Source organism: Diceros bicornis, chromosome 40 (genome assembly GCF_020826845.1).
Source record: "Diceros bicornis minor isolate mBicDic1 chromosome 40, mDicBic1.mat.cur, whole genome shotgun sequence".
Classification (NCBI taxonomy): domain Eukaryota; kingdom Metazoa; phylum Chordata; class Mammalia; order Perissodactyla; family Rhinocerotidae; genus Diceros; species Diceros bicornis.
The window spans coordinates 14720990-14741880 of record NC_080779.1 but is presented as its reverse complement, the minus strand read 5'-3'; the positions used below and the strand labels follow the sequence as shown (position 1 = coordinate 14741880).

At 42.1% G+C, this 20891-nt stretch overlaps 2 protein-coding genes across 8 annotated transcripts in view; one reads left to right on the top strand and one right to left on the bottom strand.

The window, feature by feature from the left end:
- The window catches only part of INPP4A (inositol polyphosphate-4-phosphatase type I A), a 138576-nt gene extending 133072 nt beyond the window's left edge, over nt 1–5504 (top strand). For all 7 annotated transcript variants that reach the window (XM_058534503.1, XM_058534501.1, XM_058534498.1 and 4 more), the window contains one exon: nt 2783–5504. In XM_058534503.1, coding sequence (XP_058390486.1) covers nt 2783–2915 — 133 coding nt within the window. In that variant the 3' untranslated portion in view covers nt 2916–5504. The remainder of the gene's footprint in view (nt 1–2782) is intronic.
- A 6584-nt stretch (nt 5505–12088) lies between these two features.
- Nucleotides 12089–20835, bottom strand: LOC131399885 (cytochrome c oxidase assembly factor 5). The gene is made up of 3 exons (XM_058534496.1): nt 20659–20835; nt 15055–15138; nt 12089–12559 (listed from the first exon to the last, which is right to left on the bottom strand). The coding sequence occupies exons 1-3, from the start codon at nt 20755–20757 to the stop codon at nt 12518–12520; spliced, it is 225 nt and encodes a 74-aa protein (XP_058390479.1). The 5' UTR covers nt 20758–20835; the 3' UTR covers nt 12089–12517.
- Nucleotides 20836–20891: the final 56 nt, after the last annotated feature.

The window sequence follows — 20891 nt, the reverse complement described above, 5'->3', positions numbered from 1 at the left end:
GGGGCTTCTGTGTCACTCTTCAGAGACCCTTCCCAGGACCCACTGCACAGCAAAGGGAGGCCGTGGCAGCTAGAGAAGCCCCTCCAGCATGGCCTCATGGACACCACGGCCCGCTCCTTGGTTGTGGTGGGGCCAGCCAGGCCTTCCTGCCCTGTGTAGGTTTGGCTGCCAGCTTGACAGAGAAATAGGATGGAAGGGAGAGAGAGGATAAGGTTCTTTTTCTCTTTCAGGGCCAGGTCAAAAGCAATACATTCTAACTCCGCAGTCATGAGGGCTAGCCTGAGAAAGGACACCATGAGATCCGCCGAGGCCGTGGGTGGTGGTGGTTTTCTTTAGAGTATCTGAGAAAAGAGACTCAGTAGGCTTGCCCTTTGTGCTGAGTTTTAATGTCACTGAGGCCTTTTACTCATGAAGTCAGGCTAAATATATATCCGAAATCATTTCTGCTCTAGTGAGAAATAGGCAGAATGAAACAAAGATGGGAAGATGATTTAAGAAAGGGAAGTTGTTGATATTTGGTGATGGTTTTCAGGTTGCTTCTAGGCTAATGCTGGCGCCGAGACACCGTGGATGGCAGCCAACTCGAGGTATTCAGGGTCACTAAGACACCGATGCATCCAGATGACTTCTAAAGTGAAAGAGCCCCCCTGGAAAGGAAAAACCAGAGGTGTCCCTAAAATTAGTTGTCATTTGGGTTTCCATTCTAATTTTTCATTTCAAAAGCAGATGTCCTTGAGAAGAAATAATTTATTGACATAATAAAAAATAATCTTAGAGCTTTGAAATAATTAAATCCCTCTTTCTAAAATCGATCGAAGATCTTCTCCATGTGTGTTATTGACTCCTAAACACGTGCAGCCGGTGTGACCCGTGAGAGTGTTCCCCCATAGGACAGAGGCTGCCTCCGCTCTCCCTCCCTTGGGCCCAGCACCGTGCAGAGCTTGTGGAAACGCGACAAGAGTGTCGGCATGCTGTCAGCCCCGCCGGGCAGACTTTGTGAATTCAAACCAAACTCAAACATTTGAGGAAAAGCAAATACAATTTGCTTTAAAAATTAAATTGAAATACAAGTGTAATCTGGATTATAACTTCATGTATCATGTATTTAGCCAGCTAAACCAGTAAGTAGCTTCTTTAACATGTGAATAAAAGATAATGTTGAAGTTCACAAATTATGCTGCTTCACTCCTCAAAGCAGTTTGGCCTCTACTAGTGGTAGGTGGTTTTTGAGAAGTGTGTACAGTTCTATATAAATGGAAAGCCATATCTGAAATAGTCCGAGAATGTGAGCTTCCCGAGATTGAACAGGACTACCTGTGCATGGGAACCTACAGCTTCTGCTTTAAGTGGAATTATGTTTTTATCTGGTTATTGGATGTTAGACACACATGATCATTATTTGCTCTGGGGGCTACCTGCTCATCTGGCCTAGGGGTTCAGCTCAGGTGACACACATCTAGCTAAGGGCTTGAGGCTCTGGTGATAAGAAAGCATTATTAGAGTTACTAAATTACATAATAACAAGCAGGTGGATACTTTTCTAAACTACCTGAGATGACCTTTTAAATAAAATTAGTCTTACCAAAAGTATGTTACATGTTCTTGATAATGAGACTGTCATTTTCACTTGAAAAAGCTTGAGCAGTTGCCACTGATATTTTTTTAAAATGCATGACATATAGTCTTCATACAATTTGAAATATTTTTTTTAAATCACTGTTTCTTGTTAACGGCAAATTTTACATCTCATAAGGGGGATTTTGTACTAAATTTGATAAGTAGTTGATTTAATTGCTAGTCTTAGAATAATATAAAAATCTAAAGGTATACTATGCTATAGGAAGTCATTTATATTTAGAATCGCTTTTGCCTGTTAATTTTATGTCTACACCAGAACATTTCCCAGAGAACTCCTCTGATACTCTCATTTGGGAATATGAGGGCTGCCTGATGGCTCATCCTCCTGTTCAGCATTTGCTTTGCCCACTGGGTTGCCATGACAACCCTCCATCAAAGGCAGCAGAGGATGCTGGTAGCAGATTCTCTAGGGAAGGGCACCTGTGGGCTCTCACTGGCTCAGTGGCACTCTTGTGAGAGGTGACCACCATGAGGGCAGCCCATCTGGAGAAGGTGGCTGGCTGCCACCAGGAGACCTCGGTGGGGCCTCTCCTTCATGACACTCCAGCCCTGATAGCCGTGCAGACCCACCATGCAGCCCTTGCATGGGCCCGCTGGATTGCTTTGCACCCAGGACAGCTGTCTCCCAGCATGTCAGAGCAGCCTTCTCAGCCAGATGGCTTGGCCACAGGTTGAATTCTGCAAGGAAACGCAGCATTTTGAACTTGAAGTGGTTAACAGCTGTTGCTAATATAGAAAAATGCAGCTCTTTAAAGGCTTGAGTAAGATCAGCACTATTTAATTTGCTGGGTAACAGAACCTTTGAACCAGCAGTTGCGATAGAACCCTCAATAACTAGACATGACATACATGAAACCATTAACTTAAACAGAAGCTTTGCTTCCACTCAGCTCCAGCGCTGCTTTTGGACGCGCACAGCTCGCAGTCCCGTACACATGCGTCCATCTCGGTGCGGCTTAACTGCCTCCCCCGGCAACCCCATCTCCCGTGTGTACCGTTGCAAACGAGTCTGGCACCCATTCAGATTAATCAGCCTTTTTTTTTTTTAATGTTATGAAAATAATCGGTTCATTTCATCTTAGTTTAAGACTTCTCTTTTTTCCTTTTTTACTGCTGTCATTTCTTGTGCTTGTTTTTTCCCCAGTGAGGGTTGTCGGAGAGAAAATACAATGAAGAATGTTGGAAGTCGCAAATATGCGTTTAATTCCCTGCAGCTGAAGGCTTTCCCCAAGCATTACAGGCCTCCCGAAGGGACTTACGGAAAAGTTGAAACATGAACACACGGTGTCCTCTATTAGCTGTTACATGATAAATGTGGGTACCCTCTAGTGTCATATATGAATTCTTCAAGACGACCTGAAGGATTGGTTTTTATTTTTGTGTTTTTTAAAATACTTCACTAAAGAGTCTATGGAGCATGTTTTTTTCCGTTGGAATCAATAGGAGGTAATGTTTGGCTCAATAGTGTGGATAGTAACGACTGCCCAGTAAGTAGCCGCCAGCCGTCACCACGTGGATATCATCAGTAGTTACCTGTATGAGTCCAGCTAGGTGTGTCTGAAATGCTGAAAGACTTTTTTAAATGCCCACTTAGGCAGCTGCTCACCTAACTTATTTTTCTACTGAGTAACTCAAAATTGAGCATTGAATTACAACCTACTTTTTAAAAATCTGAATGTAAAACAGTAAGTAAGATATTAAGTAATTGGATTCTGGACAGACCAGTAAATGTTAAATGTTAACCCACACTTTGGGGAAGAAGCTAGCTCTGTCTCATGCAGTGAGAACAAGCGGTTCCCGTGAACTATCCCGTCTGTGCCACCACGGGTAAACCAGCAAGGGAAGCAAAGGCCAACCCATCAGCCTGAGATGAGACTTGATCAGGAGACAACACTGCAGAGCCGCCCACAGTGGGGGCCACTTCTGTCCCTTCTAAGTTAGAGGACAGGGCGTCTGCTTGAGACCGTGAAGCCAGCCGTCTCCGGTTCTCCTCAGCTCCGTGTCTGTCCCCCGCACCCCCAGGGCACGTCTCCCCTTCTTCTCTGGAGTTCTGTCGCTCCAGCACCTCACACGGGGTCTGAGGCCTCTCAGACAACAATGGGGTATTTGTGCGTGTGGACAGTGGAGGCCGAGATATTTTAAGAACAGATGTCCTTCTGTGGTTTCCTAATTTAGCAATTCTTCTAAAAGATAATACAATCATGTTTGAATGTCTGATGAAAGTGTCTTTTAGGTTTGCAACAATTGTTACTATCCTCTTCTCATTCTGTTATGTAAGATGACTATTGAGAGTTGAAATTATCTCCTAAAATGAGATTTTTGAAAGGGATTAATGGGCCATAAAACTTAGGAATTTCATAGAAAATTATGTCTGGTCATCTATTATAAGATGATAATGAGTCTTATCTGCACATAGCAGAGTTTTTTTCTCAATTTATGTTTTATCAATTCTGTTTATCTTGATTATTACGTTTACATGTTATTTAAAAGGCTGTAAAAATATATATGTGGCACATATTCATGATGCTGATCCTAATGACTTGTGAACCCTTAGGAAATTCCTGTGTCTAAAATTCTAGCTATTATTCTTTGGCTCCTTTAGAAAAGCCACTTGGAAACATGTAACTAACTTCTTGGGCCTGGGCAGCTGAGGCCCAGGCAAGAACCCCCCTTGGCAGGGACACAGGGGTGGGCATCAGGTGAGGCTGGAACTGGGTGACCTTCCAGTTCCCTTCCTACTCAGAAGTCGGTGCTCAGACAGCCTACCGTCTCCTGATGCCTACGGGGGCGAAGTGCCCACTGGCTGAATGTGAGCTGGTGTGGAGGAGGTCGGCGAGGGCTGGCTGCAGCTCACTGTCCCTCTCGAGGCTGGGTTCCCTGGAGGGTGGAGGCCGAGAAACTCTTGTCCACCAGACCCACCGCAGAGGTGGCAGCAGCTGCTGTCGGCTTCTCCTGTTGTAGGTGTCAGTCCCTGTTCAAAGACAGTTTTCTCCAGTCTGGCTGATTGACCTGTCACCTCTCCACCATTTCATTTTATTTGCAATTTTTTCTAGTATCTCTGTATTTCCATCATTTCTCGTTTTAACATCACTACCTTTTAAAAAATTCCCTTGTCTCTTTAAATTAAATGTTACACTATTGTATTCAGAATTCTTTTTTGTCTGAAGAGCATTAAATACTTGCATTTATCAAAAGGGAATATAGCAAATGGTGAGTCGTCTGTTGGCAGTTTTGCATGTGGCACATTTATGTGAATATTTTCCCAATTTTATCTTCATATTATGGATCACCATAAAACTCTAAGACTTGGCTAATCGTGTAGAAGACATTCAGGTTTCAGCATTCTGTCTGGGCAGTACTGCCAGGCGCCCACGTGACGGTCTCACAGGGCGTCGTGCGCTTACCGAGCTCACTGGGCGCGGGCGCGTCACCCGTCATGGTGGCAGCAGCTCCTCGGGTAACCTAGGAGCTCTGAGTGTTCAGCTGCACAAGGAAGGCAGTTTCACAGGTTACCATACAATAGAGGTTCCATCCAGTGTTCCCTGGAAGGCCGCATTTAAAAGAAACGTTGAGACATCCTGAAAACCCGAGGTGACGTGGATTCTGTCAAAGCGCCTGCAAGCACACTTGCCTTTGGTTTCCTTGAAAAATGTACAAATATTGTATAATACAGTTTGTCCCTCCACAGTTGTATTCGCCAAGCCTAGTGCATTAAAGTACTTTTATTTATTTGTTTGGGGCAGTATTACTATATATAAACATGTAGTTACTGTTTTATATATTCTTAGCTCATTCAAAGCCATGTATGCTGTAAATGTGCTCGTCTTTAGAATGACAAATAATAAATGACTGACAAGAACATTAAACTTGGTCTTGCCTGATTCATTGTGACATCAGGAGGGCTAGTTCTGTGGCCAGCATCTGATCGGACCCTCATTCATGGGCACTGCATTGAGTGCTCGGGGGTTTGTAAAAATGGGACCACGAGAGACTGCTGTTTTCTAACCTTGTTTTCACTTAATTTGAAGTGGAGGGGGCAGCAGGGTGTGGGATTCAGAGCATGGGCTTCAGCTGCAGACAGACCCAGCTCCCAATCCCATCTCACCACTCACTGGCTGGTGACTCTGAGCAAGTTCCTTGCCCTCTCTGAGCCTCCATTTCCTCGTGTGCCAAGTATGGACACGATGTACAGTCATCATAAGGCAGTTGTGAGGTGTCTCAGCATTAAGCGTTCATAAAATGTTAGCTGTCGTTCCTTTCCCACGTCCGTAAACACGGGTCACGTCTTCTCTGCACGTCTGCCTGGTTGACTTGCTAACATGTACTTCCATTAATGGTGATTGATTGTAACCAGGACTGCATCCTGCACGTTTGCACCTTTTTCTAGGCACATGTGCCCAATGATTTCCCTTGGATAAATCCTTGGCAGTAGAAATGTACAATTAAAGGATAATTTAAATGTTTTGAAATTTTTGAACTTTTAACGATACCGAAGTACCCCCAGAAAGTTGGGCTCCCAGCTGTAGCACATGCCTTTTCCCTTTATTCTCACTGATGCTGGAAATGGCACCTTGTTTCAATTTCTGTTCCTTTGATTACTGTGAAAACAACATCTTTTATACTTTTACTGATATTTCTACTTTTGTGACTTCATTGGAATGTTGGTCTTTTCCATATGGATTATTTTTAATATACAATATATTAGCCCCTTTTCATATGTTGCAGGTTTTTTTAAAACCTGTTTGTCAGTTGTCTTTTGGTTTTGTTTATGGCCTGGGTATAGAGAAGTTTTAAATTTTTATGTAGTCAAATATATCGGTCTTTTTCTTTTTCATGCTTGTTCTGAAATCATGTCCTGGCTTAACCACTGAAGGTGACACAGATAGGGCACCCCATCCTTGTCCATGAAATGGGCCCACATGGTGCTGTGTGCTCAATGAGGGACAGCACTAGCCTGTGCGACGCTGGGTGGAATGCCCCCTCCCCATTCTGTGCTAAGATTTGGCAAATAGGTAATAACTTGGTCTTATTTTTATTACAGCTATCACTACCCAAGCTATGACATAGATTCCTGAGAGTAGGATCAGAATATCCACACTTCAGATTCCCCCTTGGACCCTTTGTGCCTCAGCACTATTGCAGTGGTTCCTTCCTGCACCAGGCTCGTGGCGGGCCTTTTCAGCCAGTCCAGGCAGGTCAGCATTCAAACATAGACCGTCACGGTGCTGTCACTCTCTGTTGTACCATTTAACAGACGAAGAAAAGCTGAGACAGGTTAGAGAATATAGGAAACTTGCTTATGTTTCCACAGCTAGGAAGAAGATACCCATATTAGAAGCATGTAGACAGAGCACTTCTTCACTTCCTCCTCCTCGCCATTTGCCCCTCCCTTGGCTTCTGAGACCTCACTCTCTCCTGGTTGTCCTACCTTGACCATCCCTCCTCACTCTGATTTGCTTGTCGTCCTCCACTCACCACTAACATTGTGGTGTGCCCCAGGTTTCTGTCCATAGCTTTCTTCTATCTCACTTTGGATGCTCTTCTCGAAAAGTCTTAGCCATTCCTATGGAATAAATTACCACTTATTTGCTAATGAATGACTCCCAAATTTCTAGGAATATCCCAGACTCTAGGTCCAGATGCATCTACACATCCAACCACATCCTAGTCATTCGAGTGTCCTGTGGGTGTCTCAAACACAGCATGTCAACACCAAACTCATGCATTCCCTCTAAGCTGGCTGAGCCCTCCTCTGATAAATGACCGTGGGGTCCACTCTGGGGTCATCTTCTCCCCTGCCCTCCATATCCCATCAGCAACTAAGATCTGTATCTCTTCAAAATCTCTTCAACACATCCCATGAGTCCATCCACACACTCACAGCCCTGGTCCATGTCCCCTCTGACCTGGACTACTACCCCTCAAGCTTTCTCAGTTCCTCCTTCAAGGCCCATCTCAGGCATGCCCTCCTCTGTGGCGATTCCTCCCCAAAGAGTGAGCTGGCCTTTAAAAAAAAAATTTTCCCTCATTCAGTTTTAAATATATGGCTGTTACATCATGTATATCCTAACTATCATGTTAGTTTTTACTCTGTCCAGCATGTCACTTTGTGTTCACAATAGCAACTGTCATGCCTGTCACAAAGGAACTACTCAAAAAAGTTTATTGAATGAAAAGATGAGTAAATGATTTTTGTGTGTGTTAATTTGAAATCTTTCCTATTTCAGCACTAGACCATGTTGCTTTTCTCTATATATAATCCGTTATTCTAAAGACATCACAAGGAGCCAAATTCAACAAGCTCCAGGGAGAAGGCAAACTTAAGAGCAGAGTGTGGCAAACACCAGGACAGTAGTTTTCTCTCGGGTGAGCAGGAGGGTCTCTGAGGAAAGTCAGCCATAGCAGGGGGTTTGCACAATGTTCTATCGATCTGGATGGCAGTTACATGATGATTTACTTTATAGTTGTTTGTTAACATGATACAAACATCCTATGCACTTTTCTGTATATATGTTATATTTAACAATAAAAATTAAATGTTAGCCCATAAAAGAACAATCTGAAAAGAAAATTAAGAAAACAATTCCATTTCCAACAGCATAAAAAACAATAAGGTACTTAGGAATAAACCTAACCAAGGAGGCAAAAGTCTTGTATATTGAAAACTACAGAATGTTGCTGAAAGAAATTAAACACCAATAAAGGGAAAGACATCCTGTGTAAGTGGATTGGAAGACTTCCCATTGTTAAGATACCAGTACTATTGAAAGTGATCTGCAGGTTCAATATGCTCCCTATCAAAGTCCCAATGGTGTTTTTTGCAGAAATAGAAAAATCCATCCTAAAATTCATATGGACCCTCAAAGGACTCTGAATAACCAACACAATCTGGAAAAAGAACCAAGTTGGAGGTCTCACACTTCCTGACTTCAAAACATACTACAAAGCTACAGTAATCAAAACAGTGGGGTACTGGCCTAAAGACAGACATATAGACCAACGGAATAGAATAAACAGCCCAGAAATGAACCCTGGCATATATGGTCAAATGATTTTCCACATGGGGGCCAAGACCATTCAATGAGGAAAGGACAGTCTTTTCAACAAACGGTGCCGGGAAAACTGGATATCCACATGCAAAAGAATGAACTTTTATCTTACACCATGTACAAAATCAGCTCAAACTAGATTAAAGACCTAAACATAAGAACTAAAACTATACAACTCCTAGAAGAAAACTTAAGGGAAGAGCTTCATTGGATTGGACAATGACGACACCAAAGTTACAGGCAACAAAAGCAAAAACAGATAAACTGGACTACATCAAAATTTAAAACTGCATCAAAGAACACAATCAACAGTGAAAAGAACTGGGAGAAAATACTTGCAAATTATGTATCTGGGAAGCAGTTAATATCTAGAATATATAAAGAACTCTTAGAACTCAACAAGAGAGCAAACAACTCTAAAAACGGGCAAAGAACTTGAAAAAACATTTCTCCAAAGATTTACAAATGGCCATCAAATACATGAAATGATGCTCAACATCAGTAGAATGGTGGTTGCCACAGGTTGGGGGGACACGGTAATGGGGAGTTAATAGAGTTACAGTTTTGTAGACTATTGTTTGTTTAATGTAGTTTTATAGAGTTTCAGTTTGGCAAGATGAGTTCTGGAGACTGGTTGCATAACAAGGTACTTAACACTATTGAATTATACACTTAAAAGTGGTTAAGATGGGGGGGCCAGCTGGGTGGCATAGTGGTTAAGTTGGCGCATTCCACTTTGGTGGCTCAAGGTGTGTGAGTTTGGCTCCTGGGTGCGGACCTATGCTCCGCACATCAAGCCATGCTGTGGCAGCATCCCATATACAAAATAGAGGAAGATGGGCACAGATGTTAGCTCAGGGCTAATCTTCCTCAGCAAAAAGAGGAGGATTGGCAACGGATGTTAACTCAGGGCTGATCTTCCTCACACACACACACACAAAAAAATGGTTAAGATGGTAAATTTTACATTATATGTATTTTACAACTAAAAATTAAAACATTATTAGCAACTACATAGTTGCTAATAAAGATATCAGAGGTCATTTTTTTAAGTGGATCATAGACCTACATGTAAGCTAACACTATAGAATTCTTAGATGAAAACACAGGAATAAATTTCCATAAGCTTAGATTAGGTAATGGTTTTCTTAGATGCACCAAAAGGAAAAACATAAATTGGAATTCATAAAAATTAAAAATTGTGCTTCAAAAGGCAGCATCAAGAAAGTGAAGACGGGTCGGCCCAGTGGTGTAGGGGTTAAGTGCACGCGCTCCACTTCAGCGGCCCGAGGGTTCGCAGGTTTGGATCCCGGGCGCGCACTGAAGCACCACTTGTCAAGCCATGCTGTGGCGGCGTCCCATATAAAGTAGAGGAAGATGGGCACGGATGTTAGCCCAGGGCCAGTCTTCCTCGGGAAAAAGAGGAGGATTGGCAGTGGATGTTAGCTCAGGGCTGATCTTTCTCACACACACACAAAAAAAGGAAAGTGAAGACAAACCACAAATCGGGAGAAAATGTGCCAATCATTTGTCTTTAAAGAATTTGTACACACAATATGTAAACAACTCTTACAACTCAACAATAAGGGCAACTAACTCAATTGAAAAATGGACAAAGGACTTGAATAGACATTTCTCCCAAGACAGACAAATAGTCAATAAGCACATGAAAACATACTTAACATCAGTAGCCATTAGGGAAATGTCAGTCAAAATACAAATTGGATACTACTTCATACCTAATAGAATGGCTATCATCAAATAGATGAAAAATAACTGTTGGTGATGATGTGGAGAAATTGAAATCCTCATACATTGTTGGTGGGAATGTAAAATGGTATAGCCATTGTGGAAAAGTTTGGCAGTTCGTCAAATTGTTAAAGTTGGAATTATCATATGACCCAGTAATACCACTCTTAGGTCTATACCCTGAAGAAATGAAACATGTTCATGCAAAACTTGTTTATGAATGTTCATGGCATTAGTTATAAGAGCCTAAAAGTGCAGAAATCCAAAGTCCATCAACTGATGAATGGATAAATAAAATGTGGCATATCTATACTATGGAATATTATGCAGCAATAAGGAGGAATGAAGTACAGACAGATGCTACATATGGATGAACCTAGAAAACATGGTAAGTGAAAGAAGCGAGTCACAAAAGACCACATATAATTCCATTTTTATGACATGTCCAGAAAAGGCAGATCTACAGACACAGAAAGTGTATTAAGTGGTTGCTAGGAGCTGGGGGGAAAAGGAGGAATGGGAGTAACTGCTAACGGGTATGGGGTTTCTCTTTGGGATGATGAAAATGTTCTGGAATTAGTAGTGATGGCTGCCCAACTCTGTGACTAAAAAAACAAATACAAAACTGAATTGTATACTTTAAGGGTGAATTTTATGGCATCTGAATTTCTCGAACTGAAGCTCTCAAGCTGTTACCAAAAAAAAAGATAGGGTTCTATAAAATAATTTTAGTTTCTTATCAAAGTTTTAATAAAAGTTATCGCACTTAAATAGGTATACAACAGTTATTGAAAAAAATCCATCATTTCCCCTTTCCCAGTGAAAAGTGATACACACAATAGACCTCAGTGATATTCTGCAACAACAACCAGTGCTGGTGTGGAATTCTCACAACTTTAGATGACCCTTTAAAAAAGCAAATGAGCTACTGAATACCTTGATTGCTCTAACTCCAGTGAACTGTGGATGTATGAAGATGCTATATGGTTCTTCATTATTCTTCAGCACCAAAAATAAAGTTGGAAACTTGGATGCATATTTGGCTCTCTACTGTATTAAGTGATCAGAATAAAATATTGTGATTCTGTTTTAAGCATTTCATGTTTTTCAATCTTGCTTTCTATAGTGAACATCTGTTGTTTCCATTTGCTCTGAATCCTTCTTTCCTTCTGGGCCAAGGCCCACCACTCATCTAATGTGATTCTGACAGGAGTTACCAGTTACAGTGCATAAGACCCAGGCTTGGCTGAGATCATGGAGCCCCATCCCTTCTTCCACAGGGACTGGTCTAATTCAAGGGTATGTGATCCAGGGACAACAACAATCCTTTTGTAGGATTTGACTACTGGACCCTAGAAAAGGAGGTTCTCTTTTTTTGAATCACGGATCTGAAGGATGTGTGCTTTTGGCTGACACTGGCCTCTTTCCCATTATGTAGAGAGGGCCAGCCTGAAAATGAAGCCAGGCAACAGAAAACCAGTCAAGAGATGGAGGCAAAGAGCCATGGCAACATAATTCCAGGCTTTGCATCCAGCTATGCCTGATGTATGATATTAACGTTTTCAGGTTGTTACTTCAGTGAATCAGTGCAAATGAAGCATTTCTTCTCCAAAGAATCGAACACAATTTATTTTAGAACTAAATAGGACAGATTGAGTAAAAGAAAGTTTTATTCTAAACTTTCCCAATAGACATTTTCTCCTCAGGCTCCATGTTATTGATTTTAACAGTCTCATCAGTGGCCTTAGTAATATCTACAAAGGATGTACAAACTGTGTCATTTGGTTGAGGAGTCAAGTTTGATCTTTGTGCTTTGGAACAATTCTCAAAACATTTATTATGCTCCCAGCTCATAACTGTTCAATTAAAATTTTCTTCTAAAAATAACTTAGAGCAAGAGAATCATTTACTTCATACATATTCAAAAACAGAACCCATACATTTTCTCCAGTGTCCCAGGGAGGGAAAAACTGGTCCAACCAAACAGATGTAGCAAAAAGTATGTTTCCTATTTTGGCTTCTCTGTTTTACTGGAGAGAAAAATCCTTTGTTGATTTCATCTTGGTTTCAACATAATAGTATCAATATCCTTTTCTTCCTCTGAATCTTGATCTGGCATCCAACTAAAAATAAATGTAGAATTAAATCAAATTTTGTTAACATAATTAAACAAACACAACTTTGGTAAGGGGTATCACTACATGAGAGAAATAAACCAGTTGCCAGCACAATCAAAAACACAATTGTCAGAGCTACCAGGAAAAAACAAAATAATACTGATGGCATTAAAAACAAAAGTTCCATTTAAGGTCACAATAAGGATTTTCTTCTCAAGTAGACTCCAACTTAGATTTATCTTTTTCTCTGACCTGCACTCAATATCTGTTCTTCTAGCAAACAACTTTCTAATTAAATTTTGTTTGGTCTAATATTCAAATGTATTTGAAATCTTTAAATAGCAAGAGAAAAAAGAAGCGAGAGCCCTGAAAAATGTTAAGTGACACAGCCATTTGGGGATTAAAAATCCTTAAATTACCTACTCATAGGATGACAGCATGTTCTCTGACTTAAGCCTCACAGTGTAGCCTCTTCCTAAGGGTGGTGGGGTAGAGTGGAGGGCCCTAAAGTCGGTATATGAGACAAAATTACATAGAGTCGATATCACTCCCTAGAAATTCTATAGGAGGGAATTATTTTGGAGACAGACCCTATTAATGAGTCTTAACACAGCCAGTGTGGGACAGACACCCATTTCTTCATCTGATCACTACATAAAGTGGCTAAAAGCCATATTTTCAAAAAATTAATAATCTTTAAACATGGGAATCATAATCAGGATGATGAGATGCTTATACCATGAGGGAACAGCAGATTCAAACTTCCCAGCTCACCTTCATTCTGGGTTATATACTCATTGTTTGAAATATTAACCAAAATTACCAGCACAATTTGTCATATTTTAGGTTTTTGCCAAGTGTGTATAACTGAAGTTGCGTTAGCTAAGTGTGACGTGACTCCATATCTTGGAAGACTAATAGTGAATCACAGTCTTGGTGAAAGGCTGTAAGAATGTACTACTCTGCTAGAAAGTTCCATAGACTGCCCTCTCCAGTGTCAAAGTATAAGTGAAGCTCTGCCTTGTATTGATATTTAGAACTGATCAGAAGCACTTTTACTTTTTATTCAAGATTATTACAAATTTCTGCAGAAGGTAGTAGATAAACTGAAAAATTTTTAAATGTTCTGATTTCTCATTAAAGGTTTTTTTTTTTTTGTGTGTGAGGAAGATCAGCCCTGAGCTAACATCCGTGCTAATCCTCCTATTTTTGCTGAGGAAGACCGGCTCTGAGCTAACATCTATTGCCAATCCTCCTCCTTTTTTTTTTTTCCCCAAAGCCCCAGTAGATAGTTGTATGTCATAGTTGCACATCCTTCTAGTTGCTGTATGTGGGACGCGGCCTCAGCATGGCCGGAGAAGCAGTGCGTCAGTGCGCGCCCGGGATCCGAACCCAGGCCGCCAGCAGCGGAGCGCGTGCACTTAACCGCTAAGCCATGGGGCCGGCCCCTCGTTAAAGTTTTTGGAGATCAAAGACTGAACTTTCAGCAGGGAATTCCAGGGAGTTTATTAGGAATTCAGTCGTTGGATATGATTAAATAGTATAACTCATCATTATCTCCTATACTAACTGTGCTTTAGGACTTCTCAATTATCTAAACATGATTTGAAATTCTTGAAAGATCTAAAGGCTTGCATTTTACATTGGTATCAAAACTATGTGAGAAAGGGCAAGAAAATCTCTCTTTTTGTACATTAAATGAAAGGAAAATATGACAGAGAACTCTGTCACTTGAAAAAGGACAGACAGCATGGCCACATTTAATCTAACTTTGCACCACCCTGGTCTAGTTAGACAGCAAACATGCTCAAGTTCTTTGTGTGGCCTCCCGGGTCATAAATGTCCTATACACTCCTTCTCCTGTCAACAAAAGGGAAATGATTTGCAGTGCAATTCCTAAACAAACAAAAGCAGGTTCACGTTCAAATTATTCTTTCTTCAAAGGGATGTTCCTCTTTCTGATTTCATACTTTCTTTTCACAAAAAAAGGGCTCTCAGTTTCCATTCCAAAGATCTTTGTAGATCTTTGAAATCAAAGAATGTCAGAGCAGAAACCTTGCCATGTGTAATGTCCTCAGGCTCTCCTTCCACAATCCATCACTAAAAATTCAAACGCTGTCTCCTAGTCACATCTACACATAAGGCACAGTGCCTACACCTCAGACCTCCACATTATGGGTTTGTGTACAATTGCAAAATGACCTGAATTCAGTGACCAACACCAACTTTTACCCATTTATACTTGCCAAGACTTCATTCTCATACTTTCAGAAATTCATAAAGATCAGCAGCTGTGGTTAGCACAGTGGTGGAAATACAGAACGAGCTCAGGTTTTCATGAATGCTGTCTAACCTTAACTCACTGGAGGAAGAAATAGCATCTGCGTCCTTTCTTCCGGATGATGTCACTGCAACCTATTTATAATTACCAAGTCACATACACATTTAACTCCATATAGCTAATTTTTAGCATGAGCTTTGAAAAATCTTTAACCACTTACCATTGATCGTTTACATTCAAAAAATGAGTATTTCAGAGCTTTGCAGTTTCCCTCCTTCAGACACTGCCGAGGGGACTTTCCTTCCTACGACACACAAAGCAATATAAATACCTGGGAAATTTTCTGAGTACAAAATAACTGTCCTTCTAAAAACAGTTCTTTTAATAAAAGTTAAACAAAAGAAGAAAATACTAAATTACATAAATAGTTTGTAATTCATTTTGACTGCTGGTGCTTAAGGAGAAAAGGATAGAATAAAAAAAGTGTAAAATAATTTGGGGGCATGTTAAAGGTGCTCTTGGGTTCTTGAAAACACTGGTTTCCATGGGATACTTTTCTTTAAAATGTTTATATAAAAATCTAGAATTTGCTATCTTCAGCTCCTTGTGGGTAAGAAAGGGAAAGAGTAAAGGTGAAAGTAGTAATGGGATTTCGCCAATGTTTTTAAAACTTTTACACTTAAGAACTCCTAAAGACAGAAGAAAGCAGTGTGTGTTGGAGAGGGGAGAGGGGAGAGTGGAGCGGGGAGGGGAGCGAGTGCTACAGGCCTGCACGCCCTGGTATGAGGGATCAGGCAGCAGCAATGGTGAATGGGAGGGTTAGTTCTGGAAGGTACTATCAAGTGGCTTTAAAGTCTCCTGTTATATCCTTTTAATGCAAGCAATTTAACTCCAATATATCTCAGCATTTCCCCGCCCCGCCCCCCCTGTCAAGTTCTCTATTCTGAGCTCAACTGCGTAAGAATTGGAAGAGGAAATGGAGATATTAACCGAATTTACATATATTTGTGAGAGAAGATCTGCTTAGGCCTGATGTGAAATGAACTCATCTTTGAGCAGTGAAAGCTCAAAAGGAGGTGAAGAAGAAAACCGGATTAAACCATTCTCTTTCTGCCATGAAGGCAGGATGCTGCGACAAGAATGTTCAGAGGAGAAATGCTTATTTCTGACTCTTACAAAATAAGACTTTTTAAAAACTGTAACTATTAAAAATCAGACTTGACAAAGTACAACTGTGAAACTAGGTAAGAGCTAAAATTTAGTAGTATTTTTTTCAAGGTAAACATGGAATAAAAATCCTAATACTACCTCTTCGTTATTTTAAAATATTTTGAATATACCGCCATAAATTTAACTTAACACAACAGCACTTAAAATATATTAGACACATGGAAGCACATACAGAAAGTATATTTCACAATTCAAAGAGGCAAGATTAAAATTTAATTGCAGCGAAATTTTTTTGAACACCCTACCCTACTGATCTGTCTAGTAACTAAAACCTGGCAAGGACTAATTTATAAAAAAAAGTTCAGAACAGTCCTAGATCAGTGTAGTGGGAGGTTAAACAATCAACACTAGATATTCCTGCCTACACAGGGCTGTAATAGCAGCTAGGAAAGGTGGGCACGTACAAGCGCTGACTGGCAGTGTGAGCGTGTAACAAGCAGGGAGAGGTGCTAAGGGGGCTTGGTTTCCGGGAATGTAAATATATAAAATAACATCTGGAAAAAGTAGATGGAACTTGAATTTTCTGAATCACCTGAGGTTTAATGACATCAAACTATGATTTGCAATTCACAAGGAAAAAGAAGTCAAAACCTTACATTACTATTAAAGAAATAATAAAAGTAAAACACACTGCTTATAAACATTAGCCTTACACAGTGCTTGACAATATAAAGATCGTGAAGTCTTCCTACTGAAGGTGAGCTCCAACGTAAAATGAGTCAAGCAACTTTGTCTGAGAATCAGAATGACCCTATTCAGTGTTAACCTTAAAAGTTCAAACAGCCAGAATCAGGTGCCCTAAAATCAGAACACTTTTAGTCTTGGTACTAAACACTTTAGACAGACGTTAGTGAGGTCGACTAGAGTACTACCTACATAGAAACACCTGGTGCGTTCATGCACCAGGAAAGATGTAACCCAAATTTCACCTGCTCTTCGTCATCAGGGATTTCCTCTCCAGCAGATTTTGACACAACAATCCCACCACTGCAACTACTCCCCAAAACCTTTATTTTGCAAGTGCCAGTCACACTCCTAGTTTTTACTGTGGAAAAAGCTGCAGGATACCACATCTGTGGCATTCCTCATCCCCAGGAATCCTGGCCACTTCCTAGTCCTTATGTCTGCTTGGGTCCTAGATTTCAACTGTCATCTGCATCAGTGAATCTCAAAAGTGAATCAGAACAGAGCAGAAAGCTTCCTTGCACTATTATGTTCCTCCTCCAAACTCCGTCATGAGGGGCTGCTGATGGGATGTGTGTTGCCCACATGAACAATGGGAGGAAGATAAAAGACTGTAACTATACAAAAGACTATAATTTATAAACCGATGCTTCCTCAAACTGTAGCTAAGATGCCATCTTTTTCACAAGCTTTCAACCCGTACTGCCAACTGCCTGGTGGGAAGATCCACCTAGATACACTAAACCTAAAAGAGAAATCTTAATTCATCTTCCTCCACCTCCACTCCAAATGGCAGACTGCTAGTTGTCCCTTAATATCTACTCTTCCTTTTTAAAAAGTGGGGCGTCTGGCTGGGCTAGATTTCCCAGCCACCCTTGCAGCTGGGTGTGGTCATGTGACTAAGATCTAGCCAATGGATTATGTGGGGGAACCGAAAGGTAAAACTTCTGGGTTGGTCCTGAAAGGAAAGTGGCTTGGCCACCTTCCCCACTTTACTCCATCATGTTACTAGCCTGATGATGTGGAAGCAAGGCGATATTAGACCATGAGTGTGAAAGTAACATCCTATCTTCCATCACAGCATCTAAAACCACAAGATCAATGGTGTATGGGTCCACGGAAGACGGAGAGGAGCTCTCCAGGCTCTACTTATAGGCCCAAGAGCAAAAGGGAATTCTCTATCTTGTTTAAGTCATTGTTATTCTGGGTCTCTGTAACGTGTACCTGAACTTAGATCCTAACTAATACACTCACAAGCTTATTTGCCTTCTGAGGTCAAGATTGGTGATTCCCAAACATGGCTGTGCCCAAGAATCAACCTGGGATACTTCTAAATTATTTGTGGTGGAGGCGGGGGAGCAGTCGAGTCTGTACTTGTAAGCTCTCGGCCCCCATCTCCAGGTGATTCTGATGAGGAATCAGCAAGTCTGGAAGCTGTTAATAGAGGCACAAAGGAGATAACTTGTGATTGAGGTTCCTTGGGCATAGTTTCAACCGTTTTTATCCCTCAGGAGTTATAAAATCCTAAGTCTGTCTAAGAGATGCCTTTTGAATCTTTTTCCTTGCTTCTCCTCTCTAGCCCCACTAGAGGTTACCTCCTTATCACCATTACCCTGAGTTTCTCTGAGCCTCTCCAGTTCCTTGACTGTCTCCCATCCCAGGACCTTGAACTAAATATTTGTTTATGTTCAATTCCTCCCTAGAGGTCCAGCAGCTTTTCAGGTGAGTTAAAGATGAGCAAGGAGAGACTACAGCATCCATCTGCCAAAAGATCAGATTAACTTCTTTATTCAAAGAGCTAAGGAATCAAAAATCTTATCATAAATGAGGTGGCCATGCAGAGCAGGCAGAGACCTCAGCAGAACTTCCCTTGGTCTTCAGAGTCCCTATGGGGAGTGGTGGGCTGTAGCTGCCAGTGACACCATCCGAGAAGACAGGATATTGTCCTGGATCTGCAAAACTCATTGTTTGGCCTCAGTACTGCCCTTTTACACTCCAGCTACAGTCACAATTCAGGATGAATTTAACACAACCTGTAAATGCACTTCCGTTTAAGGGACTGTTCATAAACATCAGGTTCTGCTAGTGACCTAATTCAGCATCAATAAGGCCACATACTCAACGAGGCAAAAACGAAGTCTGTGCCATGTGTCCTGGTCATTATCTCTGCCTACAGCTTTCCAGTGATCCAATTTCTACACAGGAGTGAACATGTCCCATTCATCTGTATGTCCTCTGAATTAGAGCTTAGCACTCAAATGTTTGCTAAAGAAACGAATCAATGACTGCAAAAACCAACTTGGTATTCTCCTTGCCACCATTATCCTCCTCTACTTCCTGAGTTTCTTTCCTCAGTCCTACTCTTTGTACTTTATTCCTTTGATTGTTCACCTCCATGGCCTTCCTGATGCTGAATGTCTGGATAAAATCCAGGTTCCTCACTCTGACACACAAGGGCCTTCACACATGGCAACCTTCCTTTCAAGCCTTCTGTCACATTCTCCATCCTCCAGGCCCTCCTACATCTCCCCAACTCTGCACATGCTGTTCTTTCAGATTCTCCCACAATCACCACAGCCCCCACAATTCTACTTTATCAACTCCTCCTCAACCTTTAAGACTCAAATCAAATGTCACCTCCTCTGTAAGAAGTTTCCAAATTCTCAAGCAAAATAAGTTGCTCTCCACTGGGCTCCCAAGGCATTTTGCTCCTAAATCTACTCATTAAACAGATATTTACTAAATGCTTACACAGCCCTTATCAAGGGATTTAGCCCCTGTTTACATGTCTATTCTTCCCATCAGACCAAGCTTACACAGGCAGCGACTGTAACTGATTCATCCCTGTATCACCATTGCCTGGCATCACACCTACCACTTAACAGGCATTTACTAGGAGCTGGCTGAATATGAAGCAGCAGATTGGAAACAGCCCTGGACAGGGGAGCCTAAAGGCAGGGCACCTCAGTGTCGTCATCCGTATAAAAAGAGCTAGACTGGATAACCACTTAAATTCATAACAACTCTGAAGTTTTACTAGACACTGGGAAGCCAGTCTGGCTGACTGCTAACATCAGTGAACCAAACGTAAATCGTGAATCAGTAGAAACACTCATCTAGCCTTATGGTGGATGTCCATTTTGTGGTAGTTGTCTTTTCTTGGAAATAAGACCAACTTTCTGAAATTACATCTCCGAATGCAAAAATAATTGCACACAATCGACTGCCCTTCTCATCAGGCCTTTGTGATCGGAAAACGCACTTGCGCTTCAGCTGGGCTCTAGGCTGGAACCCAGGTCCCCAGGCAACTCTGACCCTCACTGCGCGCCGCACTCCGTCCAGACTGGCTCCTGAGAAGACGTGTGGCTGTGGTGACGGACGAGTGCACGGGACACAAGATACAAAACGGTGACAACATGAGCTGCCTCATTTACAACTGACCCAAGAATGTAGACAACTGCAACTCAGACACCAATTCAAACCAGCACCGGGAAAACATAGTACATATTCAGCCACAACTGAACAGGGAGAGGAGAAATCACGAGCCAGGAGTGTACCAGGTTTATGTAATTCTCCTTTTCTAGAGCGCAAGAAACCTGTCTTATTCTTCTTTACATCTCCAGAACCCAGAGTGGCGGCCCTCAATAAACGTTGCTTGAACGCAAGTGGTTTAATCCTTACAAAAAACCCAACGGGGCGGTATCGTTATCTCCAATTTAACACCGGAGGGATCTGAGGCTCCGACAGCGCATATGCCCAAGTTCCTTAAACTGGAGCTGTGGTCTACACCCCGGACAGCTAACTCCGAGTCACGCCTCCTGACGGCCCCCGCAGGCCGACCGCGAGCCCTTCCCGGGGCCCCGCCGCCCGGTTTCAGGCGTCGGCACGCCCGAGCGCCCGGCCGCGCTACCTTGAGCACACAGTCCGACTGCAGCAGACAGGCGCCCAGGTCCTCCCGCACGCCCGCGCACGCGCCGCCCTCCGGCTTGTCCTCGTAATACCGGGGCATGACTGCGCCTCCCGCCCGCAGCGCCCCGAGCCCCCTCAGGCCGCACCAGCCGCCACCCGCCGGGAGCAAGCGACTCCCGCGGCAGAAGGAACCGGAAACCGGCAGCAACAACTTCCGGCGGAAGTGGGCGCACG